This window comes from Myotis brandtii, unplaced genomic scaffold (assembly GCF_000412655.1).
Source record: "Myotis brandtii unplaced genomic scaffold, ASM41265v1 scaffold374, whole genome shotgun sequence".
NCBI lineage: Eukaryota > Metazoa > Chordata > Mammalia > Chiroptera > Vespertilionidae > Myotis > Myotis brandtii.
This window is the reverse complement of record NW_005364372.1, coordinates 1,142,901-1,163,406: the sequence shown is the minus strand read 5'-3', so window position 1 is coordinate 1,163,406 and position 20,506 is coordinate 1,142,901. Positions and strand designations below refer to the sequence as shown.

General features: G+C 38.0%; 1 protein-coding gene across 1 annotated transcript in view; it reads right to left on the bottom strand.

The window, feature by feature from the left end:
- Nucleotides 1-15,269: 15,269 nt before the first annotated feature.
- The window catches only part of TOMM7 (translocase of outer mitochondrial membrane 7 homolog (yeast)), a 9,170-nt gene continuing 3,933 nt past the window's right edge, over nt 15,270-20,506 (bottom strand). Inside the window, exons 2-3 of the mRNA XM_005872289.2 lie at nt 20,132-20,180; nt 15,270-15,499 (exon numbers count right to left, since the gene is read on the bottom strand). Coding sequence (XP_005872351.1) covers nt 15,484-15,499; nt 20,132-20,180 — 65 coding nt within the window. The 3' untranslated portion in view covers nt 15,270-15,483. The remainder of the gene's footprint in view (nt 15,500-20,131; nt 20,181-20,506) is intronic.

The following is a 20,506-nucleotide window of genomic DNA, read 5'->3' as shown; positions in this document are numbered from 1 at the left end:
TTAGAGAACAAAATTGACTCTAGAACATTTTATAGGATCACAAATAAAACACACGCAAATCTATCTAGAAAATGAGTCATCAAAAGAAACTATTTCATCCATAACTGAGTTGTCACAGCAAATCACTGCAAGAAATAACTACATATAACTATGCACTTTGGTTTTTTATAGGTATTTGGGAATTGTAGGTGAGAGAGCACTTTGGACTGGGGATTTTAATTCCCTACTGTCACTTCCTAGCTGTGGGATATTTGATGGCAGAATGAGAGTAAGATTACCCTTTTTGAGTTACGCTAAGCGTTAGTGCATGTGACAGTGCTCTGTAGGCTGTAATGCAGTACTCAAGTGAGAGCTATTACACGCCTGCAGTGTTCTGTGTATCTATAGTTTCCATCAGATCAGTGCTACTCAAAGTGAACTCCTGCTGACCCATGAACCCTTTATTATAGGTCTGCAACATGATAAATACCAAAGTTAACTGAGTAAACGTTTGGAAACAGAAATTTGATCATTGCTGCATCATCCAAGTGTGTGATCAGTGACTCCTCTGAGCAAGGTCAGTGTTAGTGAACTCATGAGATGAGGAGCAAGTGGCATAAGCTACATACTGGTTAGGAGCAGTAGGACAATTTCTTTTTAGGTTAGTTTGTCAAATGAAACACCAAAGTATATAAAAACCTGAAAAATATAAGCATTGTTAATATCTTATTTTATAATTAATTTAAATGCCAGTCAACCCTTTTAAAAATCTGATGGCTAAATAAGCTTCAATGGATATTTTTTGGGGAAAAAGACATACTTTTTCTGAATGGAGAATGGTAGTTAATCAAATGATGACAATGGGAGTGATTCCAAAAAAATTAGAAGAGTTAGTACCTGTTTCGTTTGTTTGGTTTTATAACCGTAAGTGATGGTCAAGTGCTAACACCACATTGTGTTATTTGTAGAAACATATAGCGAATAAAGCAACGGAGCCACCTAAACTCCTAAACTTAAGTGATATTTACATATAAAAAAATTAGTTCAGAACAAAAAAAATAATCTATTGGAGAAAAATATTGGATGAAAATTGCTGGGTCTAAATTGCTCAGTTCGGATCAGTTTGAAGAGCAGAAAAGAATGTTCTACTTGGCTTTCTTAATGACAAAAACTCCCCCACAGCCTTCAGCTTTCCTGCCAGGGGACAGGAAGCAGTAGGGGACACATTAGAAGAACTGTGGCTCTCCTATAATTTTATTGAGAAGTTGAATGGGAGCTGTGTAATGAAGAAATTGAAAATTCTTTACATGTCTAATCACCTGGTGAGAGACAGCTGGATCTGTCAAGCTGGCAGAACTTCCATGCCTAGAAGACCTGGGGTTCGTAGGCAATCCTTTGGAAGAGAAACATTCTGCTGAGGGGAACTGGACTAAAGAGGCAACCAAGGGAGAGTTCAAACTGAAAAAGCTGGTACCCCAGTAACCAAGGAGGATGAGGAAGAAGAAAACTAACACCACATTTTCTGCTTTGTGTTAACTTATTTAAATGTCATACGAACAATAGATAAGCTTTGTATAATTGTCTACTTTAAAGATTCTGTGTGGCCCTAGCCAGTTTGGTTCAGTGGATAGAGCATGGGCCTGCAGACTGAAGGGTCCCAGGTTCAATTCTGGTCAAGGGCACATGCCCAGGTTGCAGGCTTGATCCCCAGAAGGGGCATGCAGGAGGCAGACGATCAATGATTCTCTCTCATTATTGATGTTTCTATCGTTCTCTCTCTCTCTCTCTCTCTCTCTCTCTCTCTCTCCCTTCCTTCCTCTCTGAAATCAATAAATATATTTTAAAAAATTAAAAAGATTCTGTGTGGAGCAAAAGGTTCTTAAGATAAAACAAAAACAATAGTAAAATAAAATATTAAGTGATTATCTCTAAGTAGAAGATTACAAGTGATATTTTCTTTGTTCTTTTGCATTTTCATGTTTTCCAATTTTTTCTTTAATGAGCATCTATCACTTTTAAAATTAGAAAAATGTTAGTTTTAAAAATACACCATGGCCCTAGCCGGTTTGGCTCAGTGGATAGAGTGTCGGCTTGCGGACTGAAGGGTCCCAGTTTCAATTCCTGTCAAGGGCACATGCCCACGTTGCAGGCTTGATCCCAAGTAGGGGGTGTGCAGAAGGCAGCCAATCAATGATTCTCTCTCCTGATTGATGTTTCTATCTCGCTCTCGCTCTCCCCTCCTCTCTGAAATCAATAAAGATATATTTTTTTAAAGAATATGCCATGAATCATAAATATTTAGACATATTTCTTCAGTTTTGCTTTAATATTTTTTTCAATAATTTTAATTTTTAAAACTATGATTTTGATAAGCCAACTGTGATGTCTTGGTTTATGTGAGTTCCCTTATTTAACATCAGTAAGCAAAAATGCTTAATGATTTCACCAGCTCTTTGGACACAAATTGTTGGCACTATGCCCCCGAAATCTTGTGAACTCATATGTTGAAATAGTTGCTTCATTTTCACTAAATAACCGAAATCATTTCCTAGGTATCAGAGAAGCTTGAATCTATGCCTGAATCCCAATCAAGAATAGAAGAAACAGAAACTTTATCATTCCTCCTCAGTCTGCCACAAGTCAAAAGAAGAATGCATTTGTGCCAGAGTCTGGGAAATAAAAAGAAAGATCTTTCTGTGAGACAATTCAAGGTGGCCACCAGGTGTCTTGGACAGACTTGTTTCATGACAGTCTTCTGAGTAATCAGAATATTTAACACTGCTCAGCTGAGAGGGTATAAAGCATGGCTCCTTATCCCAAAATACCTCCTCTGTGAGATAATGCATATGACTGTTATGTATATGTCTGCTCCCTCCATCCAGGCACTGGCCATTCCATAAATATCCTGTAATATTACCTATATATATCTCATAAATATTACCCATCCCTACCCTGAAAAGTTTAAGATCAAGCCCTAGTTCATCTCTCCAGACTTCTCACTTCCTACTTCACAGCCAAATCCAGCCACAGTTGTGAGCTTTCCATTCTTACCCAGCTAGTCTTAGCTTTCAACCACAACTGCATCTCTACCATTTCGGTTCCAACCTCTGTGGGCCAAATCTGATCTACCAGCTCCCAAGTTATGCAGTCTCAAGGCATTCAGCCCATTGTTCCTCTTCAGACCCTCATGGCTTCCTCAGCCGGTCCTCCTGACCTTTCAGTACAGCTCCTCTGGCCCATCACCATCTGCTTTCTACACTCTACCTACTGGGACCCAGTCTTCCCACATATAACATGCCATATAAGGACTAATTTAATTGTCACCTAATTTTATTTATTTATTTATTAACTTGCCCTGTTCCAGAAAGGACTTAAGAGAACATATACCCTTATCCTACCATGTTTTGTCAGATGGGATTCTTAACCCATATGACTTCTCCCAGGGCTTCTATCTGCCCTATGAAGCATAATGGGATCCAAAGACAGTGTTTCTCTATGACAACAATTCCTGCCCTTCCTGAGACAGGCCTACAATAGTGGCAGAGGCAATTTTCTTACCAAAAGGAAAATAAAAATAAAAGTAAAGCACTAATCTTGAATTACTGGCTAGAAGCCAAGTAAAATACTAAGACAGCAAAGAAAACACTGTGATCTTTTTGGTTTTTTTGGTTTTTTATTTTTCAATTACAGTTGACATACAATGTTTTATTAGTTTCAATGTACAGCATAATAGACATTTATCTAACCTATGATCACCCCAATAAGTCTAGTACACATCTGACACCATGCATAGCTATTACAATATTATTAACTATGCTAGAGGCTCAATGCACGGATTCATGCACTGGTGGGGTCCGGTAGCCAGTTTCGGCCCAATCCCCGCAGGCCCGATCCAGACAGGAGAGAGCCCGATCCTGTGTGTTGAGCATCTGTCCCCTGGTGGTCAGTGCGTGTCATAGCAACCAGTCACTTAGGCTTTTATATAGAGAGATTCCCTATGTTGTACTTTATATTTCTGTGACAATTTTTATAACTGCCACCTTTTTTACCCATCACCCCAACCCTTCTCCCCTCTGGCAACTATCAATTTGTTCTCTGTATCTTTGAGTTTCTTCCTGTTCTGTTTTTTAGATACCACATATAAGTTAAATAATATGGTATTTGTCTTTCTCTGTTTCACTTAGTGTAATGCCCTCTAGATCCATCCATGTTGTCACAAATGGCAAGATTTCATTCTTTGTTTTATGGCTGAGGAATTAATATTCCATTGCATACATGTGCCACATCTTCTTTATCCATTTATCTATCGATAGATATTTAGATTGCTTCCATATCTTGGCTACTGTAAATAACGCTGCAATGAACATAGGGATGCATATATCTTTTCAAATTAGTGATTTGGGTTTCTTCAGATAAATATCCAGAAGTGGAATTGCTGAATTATATGGTAGTTCTATTTTTAATTTTTTCAGGAACCTCCATACTGCTTTCCACAGTGGCTGCACCAATCTGCATTCCCACCAGCAGTGCATAGGGTTCCCTTTTCTCCAAGTTCTCGCTAACACTTATTGGTTGTTAATTTATTGATGATAGCCATTTTGAAAGGTGTGAGGTGATATCTCATTATATTTTAATTTATCTGATGATTAGTGATGTTGTCCATCTTTTCAAATGTCTATTGGCCATCTCCATGTTCTCTTTGGAGAAAAGTCTATTCAGGTCCTCAGCCCATTTTGTAATCGGATTTTCTTGTGTGTATTAAGTTGTCTGAGTTCCCTATATATTTTGAATATTAACCCCTTATCAGATGTATCACTGGGGAATCTTTTCTCCAATTCAGTAGGCTGTCTGCCTTTTGTTGATTTTGTCGTCTTTAGCTGAGACCCTTTTTACTAGGCAGATGCTGCTCTCCCACACCCCCTGCTGGACACCGATGTCCTGGTGCAACTCTTTCAAAAGTCCACAGCCCCAGGCTGATCTGACACCTATTTATGGCTCAAAATGTGTAAGCTGAACATTAAAGAGAAGCCACACTTGTTAATCACACATTTCACTCATTAGAGAAAGGGACACCCCTCAGTGGAAAATGGCATGAACCACTTGTCAGAAAATGGGCATCTGAGTCTCCATTCTGTTACTTTCCAGTTGATACTAGGAAAGTTATTCTCAGCTTCTCTGGGCTTCAGTTTCCTCATCTATAACATGCAGATGATAATACCCACCCCATACTGTTGCTGTGCAGATTACATGATCTAATACTCACAACAGTGCCTGGACTAAAGCAGGCATCCAATTTTCTTTGTTTCTCCCTTGGCACCCCAGTGACTTCATCTATGAAATAATGACAATACCTGCTCAACCTACCTGTGAAAGTTAGCTGGGCCAAAGGAGAGACAGATGTGTGTCAAAACACCTTGTAAACCACGAGGTGCTATGCTAATTCACTCATAAGTGACAACGCCTGCCTACCACTTTGAAGAAATATGGTGACACTAGTTTTGATCATTGCAGAATTGTATAAATTGGTGGGTAAAATAAGCCTGCATGAGAATAACTATGCTTTAAAGCAGAGACTTAATTTTACAGAAAAAGAACAATGGGATTGTGGAGGAAAGAAAAATTGGTTTTTGTCTAAGATGGAGGGTAGGACAAGAATGGCTTCATGAGTGTGTTCACACTGGACCAGGTTCTAGAGACAAGATTTGGGGCAGCAAACATGAGGAGAGGGCCTCCCGGATTCAGTTAAGAGTGAGAGTAAAGACACAGAGGAATGGAGGGTCTGGAGACACTAAGTGCTCCCAGTTTGGCTGCAGCAGGAGGTGAGGTGCCACAGTGGGCAACAGGGTTAGAAAGACAGGCTGGGACATTATGGTGCTCTGTCAGATTGAACTTTATAGCCAGGCAACAATGAGCCATCTGAGGTTTGTGAATAGCATGTCTGAGGAAGTTTACTGAAGACAATGTGAAGGCATGAGATGGAAAGAAAGGGGTAAGTACAGGGAAGGTCATGACTGCCGAGGAGAGAGGTAGGCTGGAATGGCAGCAAGGGCAGGAAAAGAAAGGAGTAAAAGAAAGGGACAAACATAAATGGAAGACACTGCAATCATAGTGTTGAAAAAGAGAGTCACATATTATCACTCAGTTTTACATATATCAAAGAAAAAATACCAGAAAGATGTCACGTGCTCAAATTAGTCCTGTTCTTGAGCAACTTACAGAAAGACAAAAGCAGCAAATGAAGTTATAAAGTGCTTCTAGAAGTAACAGACTTCTAAAATTAACAGGGCATAAGTAGGGAGTGTGGTAGAATTACTTGGCATCTGAGTAGGTGAGTTTCAGAAATACATCTCAGCAATATACAGTGAGTCAACATATACTTTGATATCTGCTTTTAACTAAAAGTTCAATAATGTCAATTAAGTTACAAATTACATTATTATCAGGCTGACCTGAGAGCAGTAGCATATCTGCCCACAGCTCTCCACAATCATCCTACGCAATGAGGAGTTTACCTTGCTGTTTTTTCCAGGTGGACTGGAAAACAACCAATGCAAATCAAACCTTCTCACTTCATCCAATATCATTCACCCATTGACTAAATTTTAAAAACAAAGAGAAACACAATATGGAATGGTCAACTTATAACAACAGCAAGTTTTTCTTTAAAGTCATATGTGCTCAAGGTAGAAAATACGGAGGAAGAAATAATGTATCATCCAATATACCACGTACATTCATCATTAATATTTGGGTATAATGCCTTCTAGTCTTTTTTTCTGTGCTTTTTTAAAAAGCATGTTAAGATATTTAATATATATATCATATATATGTAAGATATATATCTACAGCATGTTTATATATATATATATTGTTTTATTTTGCTTACCATTGTAACAAATATTTTTCCATTGTGGAAAACTAGAAGAATCCACTCAGAATTCATATTGCTTTAAGAAGACAACATAAGAAGCTATGTATGTTAATTCCCCAGTTAATTCTAGCAAAAGGAGAGGAAATGTAATCATTTTTGAATATACACAGAGCATTCTGGTTCTCCTTAACAAAAGCCTGCCCTCAAGGGAAACTATTTTGCCTGAGCCTAACACACAGGTTTCACCAGCGCCTAACCAATATGGAGGAAGGGAAATATTTGAATAATAACTCAGATATTCAAAATTAATGACAGACACCAAAGTCCAGATAACAAAAAAACTGCAGAAAATCAGTGACAGAGAATATCTTTTTTAAAAGCCAGAAGAACTCCTGCCTATAGAGAAAAAAATGGCATCAAACTTCTCCTCAGAATCCATGCAAGCAAGAAGAGTGGCGAGAAATACTAAAATTGTTGAAAACCATGTGATAGGAAAGTGTTTGGGGGTCCCCAAGACCATCATCATGTTCCGTGACTCACTAGAGCAGCGGTTCTCAACCTATGGGTCGAATGACCCTTTCACAGGGGTCGCCTAAGACCATCAGAAAACCCATATATAATTACATATCGTTTTTCTGTTTAATCACTATGCTTTAATTATGTTCAATTTGTAACAATGAAAATACATCCTGCATATCAGATATTTACATTACGATTCATAACAGTAGCAAAATTACAGTTATGAAGTAGCAACGAAAATAATTTTATGGTTGGGGGTCACCACAACATGAGGAACTGTATTAAAGGGTCGTGGCATTAGGAAGGTTGAGAACCACTGCACTAGAGGGACTTACAGCACTCAGAAAAGCTATTATACTTGTGGTTAGGGTTTACTACATATTACTGTTTAAGTGTACAGGTTAAAATGAGAAAGGGAAAAAGGCTCGCAGGGCAGAGTCCAAGAGAAACCAGGTACAAGCTCCCAGCTGTCCTCTCCCAGCGGTCACAAACTGTGCTTAATTCTCTCAGAAATGGTATGTGACACAGGTGAAGTGCTGCCTACTAGGAGCCCCCACATGACTGACCTTAGCTACTCAGTCTCCAGTCTCCACCAGAGGCCAAGCTGATACAGCGTGGCCCCAGGTTCCAGGGGAACATAAACAGATGCTCACCATAAATCAAATTGTTGGTATAAACTATCTGGCAAGTCCCAAGACCCCAGGTACACAAATAGTACACTCTTATCCCAAGGGCTTAGAGGTTATCTCTCAGGAATGGTCAAGAACCAATCCCGACCTTTGCAATGTATGCAATTTGGACAACCCAGACCTGATGAATTAACACTTTACTACACAAGAAGCCATCAAGGAAACAGTAGCCTAGATGAGAAGCAGCTCACCAGATGGTATTAGAATTGAACACAGAGCTGCTTGGTCCTGTGTGCTCCCTTCCCGTGCAGGCGATATGTCCTCAGTAGAGCATGTACTAGACTAGAATATGAGCAGCCAATCAGGAAGGTCACCAGTGTTCCTATCATCCTTGTTGAAAGTCCCTCAATGGGAAGAGGACTTGGCAGGAGCTGTGAAGCCCAGGTAAGGTGTTAGGTAGAACATGGATTACTGCCCTAGGATAGCAGTGTGATGTAGAGAAAGGAATTGCTGGAAAGGCTTTCAAAAAGATATATTAATTAACATAATTGCAATTCATCTGTTAGCCCTTATCCTTCAATAGATTATTGTGATACTGGGAATAAAATACATAATGCAGAGAAATAAATTATTTAGGTTAGCATTTTGTACTCCTAAGACATGCTAATGAAAGATGATACTTGATAATGGAGAAACTTTATTTCAAATAATAGTAATGAGGATGAGGATGATAATGAAAATGATAATACCTCCATTATTCACTCTGCTAATTCTAAATAAACTCTTGATCCATGCAGCATTTAAACAATTCATTAATATCAGAAAAAATGTAAATAGCATATTCTTAGGTGTTTTACTGCCTTTCCTTCAATATATTACTCACAAGATCCAAATAGTAAAAGAAAAAAATTAAATTTTGGAGAATGATCCTGTTAAAGATATTCAATATTAACGTAACATCGCAGGGAGTTCCTTGAAGACGGTAAGTATATACTGTTACAGAATTTTTACTCATAAACTTGTTGAAAAAAGCATTTAATAAAGTTTAATTCTAGTTCCAATAAAATGCACTTGTAGCTCTTCTTTCAAGTTTAGTTTTCAACTAAATAACAGCCCTCCCTTGCCTATCAGAGGACATCCAAACTCTTTTTCTGACATTCTAGACTCCCCATTGTCTACTTCCATCTAACTTATCTGACTCTAAACTACAGCCCTCCCACATACGGTTCCCCTCACATCAGAGCAGTTTTGGAGACTGGTAGTCCCAAGATCAAGGTGTCAATGGGTTTGGCTTCTCCTCTGGCCTTTCTTCTACTGTGAGAAAATACATTTCTGTGTTTAAGTCACCCATCTGAGAGTTATTTTGTTATGACAGCCCTAGCAGACTAACACAGGCCTGAACACCAGGACACCGGGCTCATTGGAAGCCATTTTAGAAGCTGCCACAGAGGATGTTGGGCTAATTTATTGTCAAGGCCCTTTTCTGCAATCATCTTTTAAGAGGACTCTCTGCTTTTGCAGAAAAAGACACATTTAGCCCTCTCCAATTTGCAATATTAGCCTGACAGCCATTAAGCAATCTGAAATAAATCTGTATTCAGAGAATTCTAAGCTCTATGACTTACAGTCACCTGCAAAGATGTCAACTGCTAGATTTAACATTTTTTATACATTCAAAATTCAAGTATTCTAAGTGCATAACATTAAAAAAAACTTTTAGACTTGCCCCCATGTATCCTAATTTGTTGTATTTAAAAACGCTTTTTTAATTTGAGATTGGACCAATTTCATTTGCCAGCATTTACATATCTATACATATCCTAGGCATCTAAACAGAAGCAAAACCATAGTAATATACTTTCTTCCAACTGAGTTTTTAAAAAAGGATTGACGTATGCTGAATTTCCTACAGCTATAGACTTTCAGAGAGCAGTCTTGCTCTTTTAAAAGAAATTAAACTAATAGTTTTATGGAGACCTTTTCAATGTAAAATAACTTGTGGGAGTTCTCTTCAAAGCATTTGAAAGTTCTAATAATCTAGCCACCCACCCACATCAACACTATTCATTAGAGCCTCTTTTTACTTGAAAGGAAGTATAACAAAACAAAAAAATCAAAAGAAAATAAGATTAATCCAAGCATATAGACCAACTCCATTTCTCATTAACAACTGTACCAATTAAAAAATAAGCTGTCTTGGACTTATGACCTCAGCCATGCCAGAATAGCTGGTATTAGACTTAGCCTTCCTGCCATAAACTGGACAAAATATATAAAACAACAATGTTCAGGATTGGATGGCAACATAGATTTTTGGTAGGCATCTAACATTCTTTGCCTACTTCTTTGCCTACCCAATACTGAGACCCCACTATGTGCCATGCACTATTTTAGGTGATAGGGATATAGCAGTGAACAAATCAGCTACATCCTCGCCTTTATGATGAGAAAGCTAGGTAAACGAGGGTGGGGAGAAGGAGCAGTATAATAGGAAGGATTAAAGGCAAGAGAGAGTATGATTCCCACAAGAAACTAATATGATCTTTTCAGAATTACTAAAACTTCTTGTCATTTCATGTCACCCACACTTTCTGTAGTTATGCTACACCAACTGGGCAGGAATAATCTTAATTTTAAGGACTCTCTAGTGTCCAGCACAGAACAGAGACCAATGCTTGTTGGATTGCACTGCCCTAAAAACTAAAATTCAATAAAATGTAGTTCACAAATATAAGATATATACACACAGTAAAGTGTATTCTAGTCTCAACCATTTCCTGTGTCTTGAACATGAGCTTTAAACTCTCTTCCTTAGCTTCCTGAGATATGCGATATGGGGACTGGTCCCTTACAACTTAATTCTGGATTCCTTTCTTTAAAATCTACTAGATTTTATAGACAACTACAAGTTAACCCCTAAAATATAAAACCAGTTATGTTTACTATCCATGTTAAAATTTTATCAAAATGGACACCTCCCATAGCTCTACTTCATTTTCTAGAAATCCTGAATAAGAAAGGGAAAATATACACCAAAATTCTAACTAAAAAATTCACTGACAGCACTAATCAAAAAGGAATGGTGAGGGGAGGGGGAAAGAAAGGGCCACAATTTTAAGCAATTCTATGAGATTAAAAACTAAAAATTGTTTTTTTAACAAAGAGGTGGTTTTTTCTTTTAGCAAAATCATATGTGCTGAGATTCATGATGTTGAAGCTATTAAGTGCTTACCAAAAAATGGTTTTCCTGTAGTTAGCTCTTCTCAAATATTCCACTTTTAAACTCTCCTTATATAAGCAATAGTCTCGACAATAGTTTCCTACGTCTCCATGGTAAAGGTAACAAAGCTTGAGGAAATAAGTTTAAATAGCTAAGAGGGTTTTACATTGGAAACAAGAAAGAACTTTCTGGTAATGACAAGTCCAGTCACCTGAAATTACTTTCATGATCATTCTCTACTTGAACACTGGATGTTTAAAACCATTCAAACCAACAAGCTCCTCCCAAACAGCATCTTATCTTATTTCAGGCCTATTTTCCTACATTAATTACAACTCCCAAAACTAAGTAAATCTATTCTGATAGAATTACGGAAAAAGCTAAACATAAATAGGCTAAATACAGGTCAAGCCCCAGGAAACCAGGATCTAGAACTGAAAACTAGTTCCCAGTAAGTGCCTTTTCTTCTATCAGAAAACAGAAAGTGCTACTATTCTGTGTAGCTCTCAATGGGCTCTTGCCTACTCCAACAAACTAGACAACCTGGAGGAAATGGACAAATTCCTAGAAAAATACAACATTCCAAAACTCAATCAGGAAGAATCTAAAAATCTCAATAGGCCAATAACTATGGAAGAAATTGAAGCAGTCATCAAAAAGCTCCCAGCAAACAAAAGCCCAGGACCAGACGGCTTCACAGGGGAGTTTTACCAAACATTCAAGGAAGAACTAAAACCTACCCTCCTCAGACTACTACAAAAAATTCAAGAGGAAGGAACACTTCCAAGCTCATTCTATGAAGCCAGCATCACCCTAATACCAAAACCAGGTAAAGACAACACAATGAAAGAGAATTACAGGCCAATATCCCTCATGAACATAGATGCCAAAATACTCAACAAAATCTTAGCAAATCGGATCCAACAGTACATCAGAAGGATCATACACCATGACCAAGTAGGATTTATCCCAGGAATGCAAGGATGGTACAACATCCGTAAATCAATAAACGTAATACATCACATAAACAAATTGAAAGAAAAAAACCACATGGTCATATCAATTGATGCAGAAAAAGCATTCGACAAAATCCAACACCCATTTTTGATAAAAACTCTCAGCAAGGTGGGAATAGAAGGATCATACCTCAACATAATAAAAGCCATATATGACAAACCCACAGCCAACATCATACTCAATGGACAAAAACTAACACCATTTCCCCTAAAAACAGGAACAAGACAGGGATGCCCACTCTCACCACTCCTGTTCAACATAGTACTGGAAGAATTAGCCATTGCAATTAGGCAAGAAGAAGAAATAAAAGGCATCCAAATTGGAAAAGAGGAAGTAAAACTGTCCTTATTTGCAGACGACATGATATTATACATACAAAACCCTAGAGACTCCATCAAAAAACTACTAGACTTAATACATGAATTTGGCAAAGTAGCAGGATACAAAATTAATGCCAAGAAATCTGAGGCATTTCTATACACCAATAGTGAACTTTCAGAAAGAGAGATTATAAAAACAATCCCATTTACCATCGCACCAAAAAAATTAAGCTACCTAGGAATAAGCTTAACTAAAGAGGTAAAAGACCTCTACTCAGAAAACTACAGGACGTTGAAAAAAGAGATAGAGGAAGACATAAACAGATGGAAGAACATACCGTGTTCATGGATTGGTAGAATCAACATCATTAAAATGTCCATACTACCCAAAGCAATCTATAAATTCAACGCACTTCCCATTAAAATACCAATGGCCTACTTCAAAGATCTAGAACGAACTCTCCAAAAATTCATCTGGAATAAAAAAAGACCCCGAATAGCTGCAGCGATCCTGAGAAAGAACAAAGTAGGTGGGATCTCAATGCCAGATATCAAGCTGTATTACAAAGCCACTGTTCTCAAAACTGCCTGGTACTGGCACAAGAACAGACATATAGATCAGTGGAATAGAATAGAGAGTCCAGAAATTAGCCCGAACCAATATGCTCAATTAATATTTGACAAAGGAGGCAAGAACATACAATGGAGCCAAGATAGTCTCTTCAATAAATGGTGTTGGGAAAATTGGACAGATATATGCAAGAAAATGAAACTAGACCACCAACTTACACCATACACAAAAATAAACTCAAAATGGATAAAGGACTTAAATGTACGACAGGAAACCATAAAAATTCTAGAAGAATCCAAAGGCAACAAAATCTCAGACATATGCCAAAGCAATTTCTTCACTGATACAGCTCCTAGGGCAGTTGAAACTAAAGAGAAAATGAACAAATGGGACTACATCAAAATAAAAAGCTTCTGCACAGCAAAAGAAACCATCAACAAAACAACAAGAAAACCCACTGCGTGGGAAAACATATTTGCCAACGTCATATCTGATAAGGGCCTAATCTCCAAAATTTATAGGGAACTCATACAACTTAACAAAAAGAAGATAAACAATCCAATCAAAAAATGGGCAAAGGATCTAAATAGACACCTTTCAAAAGAGGACATTCAGAAAGCCAAGAGACATATGAAAACATGCTCAAAGTCACTAATCATCCGAGAGATGCAAATCAAAACAACAATGAGGTACCATCTCACACCTGTCAGAATGGCTATCATCAACAAATCAACAAACGACAAGTGCTGGAGAGGATGTGGAGAAAAAGGAACACTTGTGCACTGCTGGTGGGAATGCAGACTGGTGCAGCCACTATGGAAGACAGTATGGAGTTTCCTCAAAAAACAAAACATGGAACTCCCATTTGACCCTGTGATCCCACTTCTAGGAATATATCCCAAGAAACCAGAAACACCAATCAGAAAGGATATATGCACCCATATGTTCATAGCAGCACAATTCACCATAGCTAAGATCTGGAAACAGCCTAAGTGCCCATCAGTAGATGAATGGATTAGAAAACTGTGGTACATCTACACGATGGAATACTATGCTGCTGTAAAAAAGAAGGAACTCTTACAATTTGCAACGGCATGGATGGAGCTGGAGAGCATTATGCTAAGTGAAATAAGCCAGTCAATGAAGGAAAAATACCACATGATCTCACTCATTCATGGATAATAAAGACCATTACAAACTTTTGAACAATAATAGATACAGAGGCAGAGCTGCCTCAAACTGATTGTCAAACTGCAGTGGGAAGGCCAGAGAGGGTTGGGGGGCAGAAGGGAGGGGAGTAAGAGATCAACCGAAGGACTTGTATGCATGCATATAAGCATAACCAATGGACATAAGACACTGGGGGGTAGGGGAGGCCAGGGGATTGTCAAGGGCGGGGAAAAAAAAAAGACACATATGTAATACCCTTTGTAATACTTTAAGCAATAAAAAAAATAAAAATAAAAAAAAATGGGCTCTTGCCCAGCCAGCTCATTTCCGAGCACCACCAAGGGAAATCTCAGACTCACATTTAATTCACAAATAAATCAGACATACACTCCCCAAAGCCATTCCCATCAATTACCAACAGAGCCCTTTCTTACAATCAGAACTGCACTCCAATTCAGTGCAGGAGGGAAGGGCCAAGTTATCACAAGCTAAGAGCTGTTTCTACTTTCACTACCTCAGAATATCCCAAGGAAGTTATCAATTCAACGCACAGGGAAACTGGAATCCATGTGTTAAGAAATTAACTTGGAAACTCTCAAACTTTTGAAGGTAGCATCTAGGCACAAATACAGATTCCCTGTTTTGTCTTTTTTTTTTTTCCTTAAACAGAACAGTTTTGGGTTTTTTTCATTGATTTTCAGAGAGGAAGGGAGAGGGAAAGATAGAAACATCAACGATGACAGAGAATCATTGATCAGCTGCCTCCTGCATGTCCCCCACTGGGGATCGAGCCCACAACCTGGGTATGTGCCCTTGACCGGAATCGAACCTGGGACCCCTCAGTCCACAGGTCGACGCTCTATCTACTGAGCCAAACCAGTTAAGGCCAGATTCCCTGTTTTGAAAAAGTACTAAAAGGCTAAATTTTTACTTAACAGTACTACTGTGTTCAATTCAAAAAGGACTCAACACATAACATTGTTAAAAAATATTTATTTTGATCCAGTCCACCATAAATCAGTCAGTAGAGGTTCCACTCTGCCACAGATGCATCTGAGAAGAGCCCTGTGCCATTCAATTGGTGAACGTGTGAACGACGTCCCATCTCTTATGCCAGCCAGAGGGCACACCTTCCATGTTGTTACTGTCCATTGATTGCTTCCAAATCCAGATGACCAAACAGTCCTTTATCCCCAAAGTAAGCTAAAATGTTTGTGAAGAGGAGAAAGAAATTAAACCCCAAAGTAAAAACTTCTTAAACATAGTTTAAGAACTAGATTTTAAACATTCATGTCTGTGTTTACTCGTCTACCAAATTCAGTTACTAGAAGAGAAAGATCAATCTCATTGAACAAAAGGAAAAATCAAACATAGAAACCTATATTTAAAGAAATACAATTTTGTTAGTTTTGACAGTAGTTACCTGTTATATAAACAAAAAGGAAAATATAAGTTGAGGAGGTCAATAAAAGATATATGATAATGATTTTCATTAACATGAAGGACTGATGAGCCCAGAAAATAAACCTGTATCATTACTAGATGTAACATCAGTAAAATTAAAAAACACATTTATTGAATGCTTTCTATGGGTCAGACAATATACAGAAAGTTCACAACTCTTAGTTATGATCCCTATTTTAAAGAAGCTGAAACTGAGGCTTTGATATGGTTACACATTGTTAGTGGCAGAGTGGGATGTGACCCAGGTGCTCTTAACCATTAGTCCACACACATCCCAAAAGCAGTCAGCCTTCATTTCTGCCTCACCTAATTCTTACCCCAAACATTCCACCCACTAACTAGCCCAGTGATGGCAAACCTATGACATGCGTGTCAGAGGTGACACGCAAACTCATTTTTTTGGTTGATTTTTCTTTGTTAAATGGCATTTAAATACATAAAATAAATATCAAAAATATAAGTCTTTGTTTTACTATGGTTGCAAATATCAAAAAAAATTCTATATGTGACACAGCACCAGAGTTAAGTTAGGGTTTTTCAAAATGCTGACATGCCGAGCTCAAAAGATTCGCCATCACTGAACTAGCCCAACCTCCTGAATCATTTGCTGACTAAGCAACAGGATCCAGGAAAGAGATAAGAGGTGTTTTATTTCTAAATCTTATTGATTAAAGATGTGATTCTTAGTAATATGGCAATAAAATTGCACCACAAAATGACAATTTGAATATTCTGTAAAATTTTTTAAAAGTATTTTTCCTTTGTCTAAGAAAAAAACCAACACTCTTCTATTTCCAATTTTCAAAAGTGTATTAAAATCTCTCATTAAACGCCAAGTATTTATAAATACAGTTAAGATATGAAAATAAATTATTCACCTAGTAAGATCTCCTCAACGGTAATGAGCATCCAAAATAAAGAGGAAAAGAAAACCTTCCTTGGCTTTATACAGATAATGGGAACAATGATTCTCTTAATGAACCTTAGTATTGACATATTTTACCTAAACAATGTTTTACTAAAATATTGCCTTATTCATTAAAGAACTGCATTTTAAATGCGTTATCAAGCAACATTTGTTGACCACATGCAATGCACCATCCTGGGTGAGGTGCATGAAAACGAGTATTGTCCTCATCTCAAGGAACCCAACTAATTAGCAAAAAAAAAAACAAAAAAAAAACAGACCAGTAAATCATGAACTATATTATTTATATAAGTATTACATAAATAAATTCATACATAAACAACAAACTTTATGTTAATGAACAATAAACTTCACATTAGTAAAACCCTAGCAGCTATCATCGTTTCTTTCAGGGTACAAATAAGGCAGCTTCCCAGTGCAGACAGCACAGTATATGAAACGCTATAACTGGATAATTCTCTTCAGACACTTAGTCAATTCTTTCCTAAACATAGATACTCCTGGAAGGAAACCAGAGATGCCCATAACGACAGAAAAGGGAGTCAGCACCAGCAAGGCGCGCTGAGAAGACACTAAGGTGAAGAAATGAAAAAGCAAGGGGCGGTTGCTCCATCTAGTTTGCATCCAGGATCAACTCTTGGTGGGATAAATGAAACCAAAAAGTACAACCAGAGGGCACACTCTGTCCCCACCTCTGGATCCCGGATCACTTGGGACACACACAAAAATGCTACTGTCCAGCATGCAGGTCCAGTCTGAAAATGGTACCACAAGATGCAAAAAGCCCACCAAGACGTCCGGGTGAGCTGACTGATTGATGCAACACTGTTGGCAGCTACTTTAGGTGCTTACAGGACAAAATGTAATGTAAATACACAACAACCATAATATAAGCAGAGAATGGCAGAAAATAATACTATAGGAACACAAAAACAGACTAGCTTTAGCTGGAAGGAGGAGAAAATGATTTAGGGAAGAGGTGACATTTGAGATTGGGCTTTTCTAGAATTACATTTTCAAATGGAAACAGAGGGGAAGGAGCATTCCAGGCCAAGGGAGCACAAGCACATGGACAAAGGCATGAAAATATACAGTTCATTCTGGAATTGGCAAACACCATCTCGCAGCTAGAGCATTGTTCCCATAGGAGAAAGAAATGAGGTAAAGGCCCAGCCGGTATGGCTCAATGGTTGAGCATCAACCTATGAACCAGGAAGTTACAGTTCAATTCCCAGTCGGGGCACATGCCCAGGCTGTGGGCTCAATCCCCAGTGTGTGGCGTGTAGGGGGCAGCTGATCGATGGTTCACTTCATCATTGATGTTTCTCTCTCTCTCTCCCTTCCTCTCTGAAATCAATAAAAATATATTTTTTAAAGAAATGAGGTAAAGGAGATGACACAAAAATGATTAAAAATCACTATTAACAGTTTATTGCTCACATATTACTTGCCAAGTACTGTTAATACTTCACATACAGTATTCTTAATCAAGCCTCATGGCAATCATATGAACTAGTATTTTGCCCAACTTATAAAAGAGGAAACTTCATTTTAAAAAGGTTACTAGCCTCTTGGGGAAAGATACCTGTTGGCAACTTCCAGTGCTTGGAAAAATGTTCCCTCAGTCTGACCCAGTCGCCCATCTCTGATAACGTCTCCTAAAGTAACATTTCTCTAAGGAAACAACTAGTCTAAGGTCAATCAGCTAGTAAATAGCAGACACATTATCTCAAGTCCCCATTTTACAAAAAAAGGAAATGGCAGTTGGAAGAGTAAAAGCTAAGGAAAAAGGAACTTAGTGGTGATCTCTGAAAGCAGTTTTAACAAGCCATAGCATAAAGGTGAACCGTAGGAGGTTAAAGGGAGGGAGGGAAGTGAAGAAAGGTAGCAGTGAGTGAAGACCATTTATTAAAGCACTTTATTAGGGAAAAGAGAATTAACTGCAGAAATGGACAAGTTGAAGGTACATAGGGTGCTCATCTCAGGGAAAAAAGACCCTTTCCTCTTAGATAAGAGGCTGATAAGGCAGAGAGGGTAGAGGAAATTCCTATCAGATGGCACTGTGCTAATTACAGTAAGAGGTAAGATCATCTGAGGGAGGCCACGTGACCCAGTGGAAAGAGTGTAGGCTTTGGAGACACACATACTCATATTCCACCACCTACCAACTGTGACTGCTCCGAAGAACTGAAGGGACAATTAGAAATATTGTATATAAAGCACCTGAAACAGTGGGTGACACATTGTTAAGTGACAGTAATATTGCCATTAGTATTTTCTGCCCCTAGAAAAAATGGCTTCAAGTAGGAGTTTGAAGAAACTGAAGACCTAGAATGGCTGATAAAAAGTCTGTTAGGGCAATCCACATGAAATGTCTGTAAAATAGAGGGTCAAGTTGAAATCCCACAGCAACTGTGCAGGGGTCCTAGCCATTAGAGTGCCAAAACTATCAGTCCCTCCTATAGAACAAACCTGCTGCTCTAGATTCTGCCTTTATATATATGTATGTGCATACACATATATGAATAGTTTTCATAAGTATACATATATACATACATGTGTCAGTATAGGAATATGTCTACTCTTTGTACCTATGCGTGTGTGTAGTTTTTGCAAGTGCTTATCAAGCACTGGCAAGGTTGTTTCTGAGAGAGAAATCTGACAATGCATTTTCAGAACCATAAGTGCTTATATAGTTGACTTACTAATCCCATGAGAATTTATTATAAGGAACCAAATCAAAACCTATAAAATCTAGGTGCATAAAAATGTTCATTATATTATTATGTAAAATACTGAAAAACCGAAATACCAAAGTAATCAAAACCTGGAAAATATATAGGATATCAACTCTAATTTTAGGTGAAGACAATAAAATACTACGTACTCTTATTAGAATGATATAAAAAGTTGTATTTATCTGAATAAGGTTAAGATGGAAATATGGGAAATTTAAAAGTTTACCTTTTAAAGTGGTAGGATGATAAAATTATTGCTTTTTAAAAAAAAAATATGCTTCACTGCAACATTCTGAGGATTCTCAGAGGGAAGGAAAGAGGTCAACCAAAGAATTTATATGCGTAACCCATGGACACAGACAACAGTGGGGTGAAGGAATGGACGTGGGGAGAAGGGAGTCTGGGGGATAAAAAGGAGGAAATCTGTAATACTTTCAACAATAAAGATAACATTTTTTAAAAATTAAAAATATGCTTCATTACAGTTATGATACAGTAAACAAAAATTAGGAAGGGGAGAGAAAGTACTTACCTGCTAACAGGCTAAACTGGTCTGCAAAATGCTGCAGTATTCCAATAGCCCAAAACTATAACAACTGGTAAAGCTCCATTACAATGCCTACCACTACTACTCTTCTGCTTCCCAATGACTCAGCACTAACATATGAACATCTGCCCTGAAATGTTTATTTGTAAGAACAGTACCTCAAAACAGTTGGTTCAGGCATTCCAGGATCTGCACCCCTCTTAAATCCTAAGAGAGAGGGGAAGGGAGGAGAGAAAAAAAAAGAATACTAATTAAAACCCCAGCAGACAAAAAATTTACAATCAAGACTGTCTTTTTCAATAACCTAGAGTAGCTGGAATGATATCCCAAGCTATCAGCTTTATCTTGACTTACCTATGCTACAGAACAATTTCTAATCTATTATGTCCAGGACCAATCAGTAGGGAAGACAAACTACTTTCTTCCTATTATACACACAATTTAGCACAGGAGCCCTTAGCATGTACTATCTTTCATTATAAAATACTAGAGGCCCGGTGCACGACTTTCATGCACTGGGGGAGGGGTGGGGT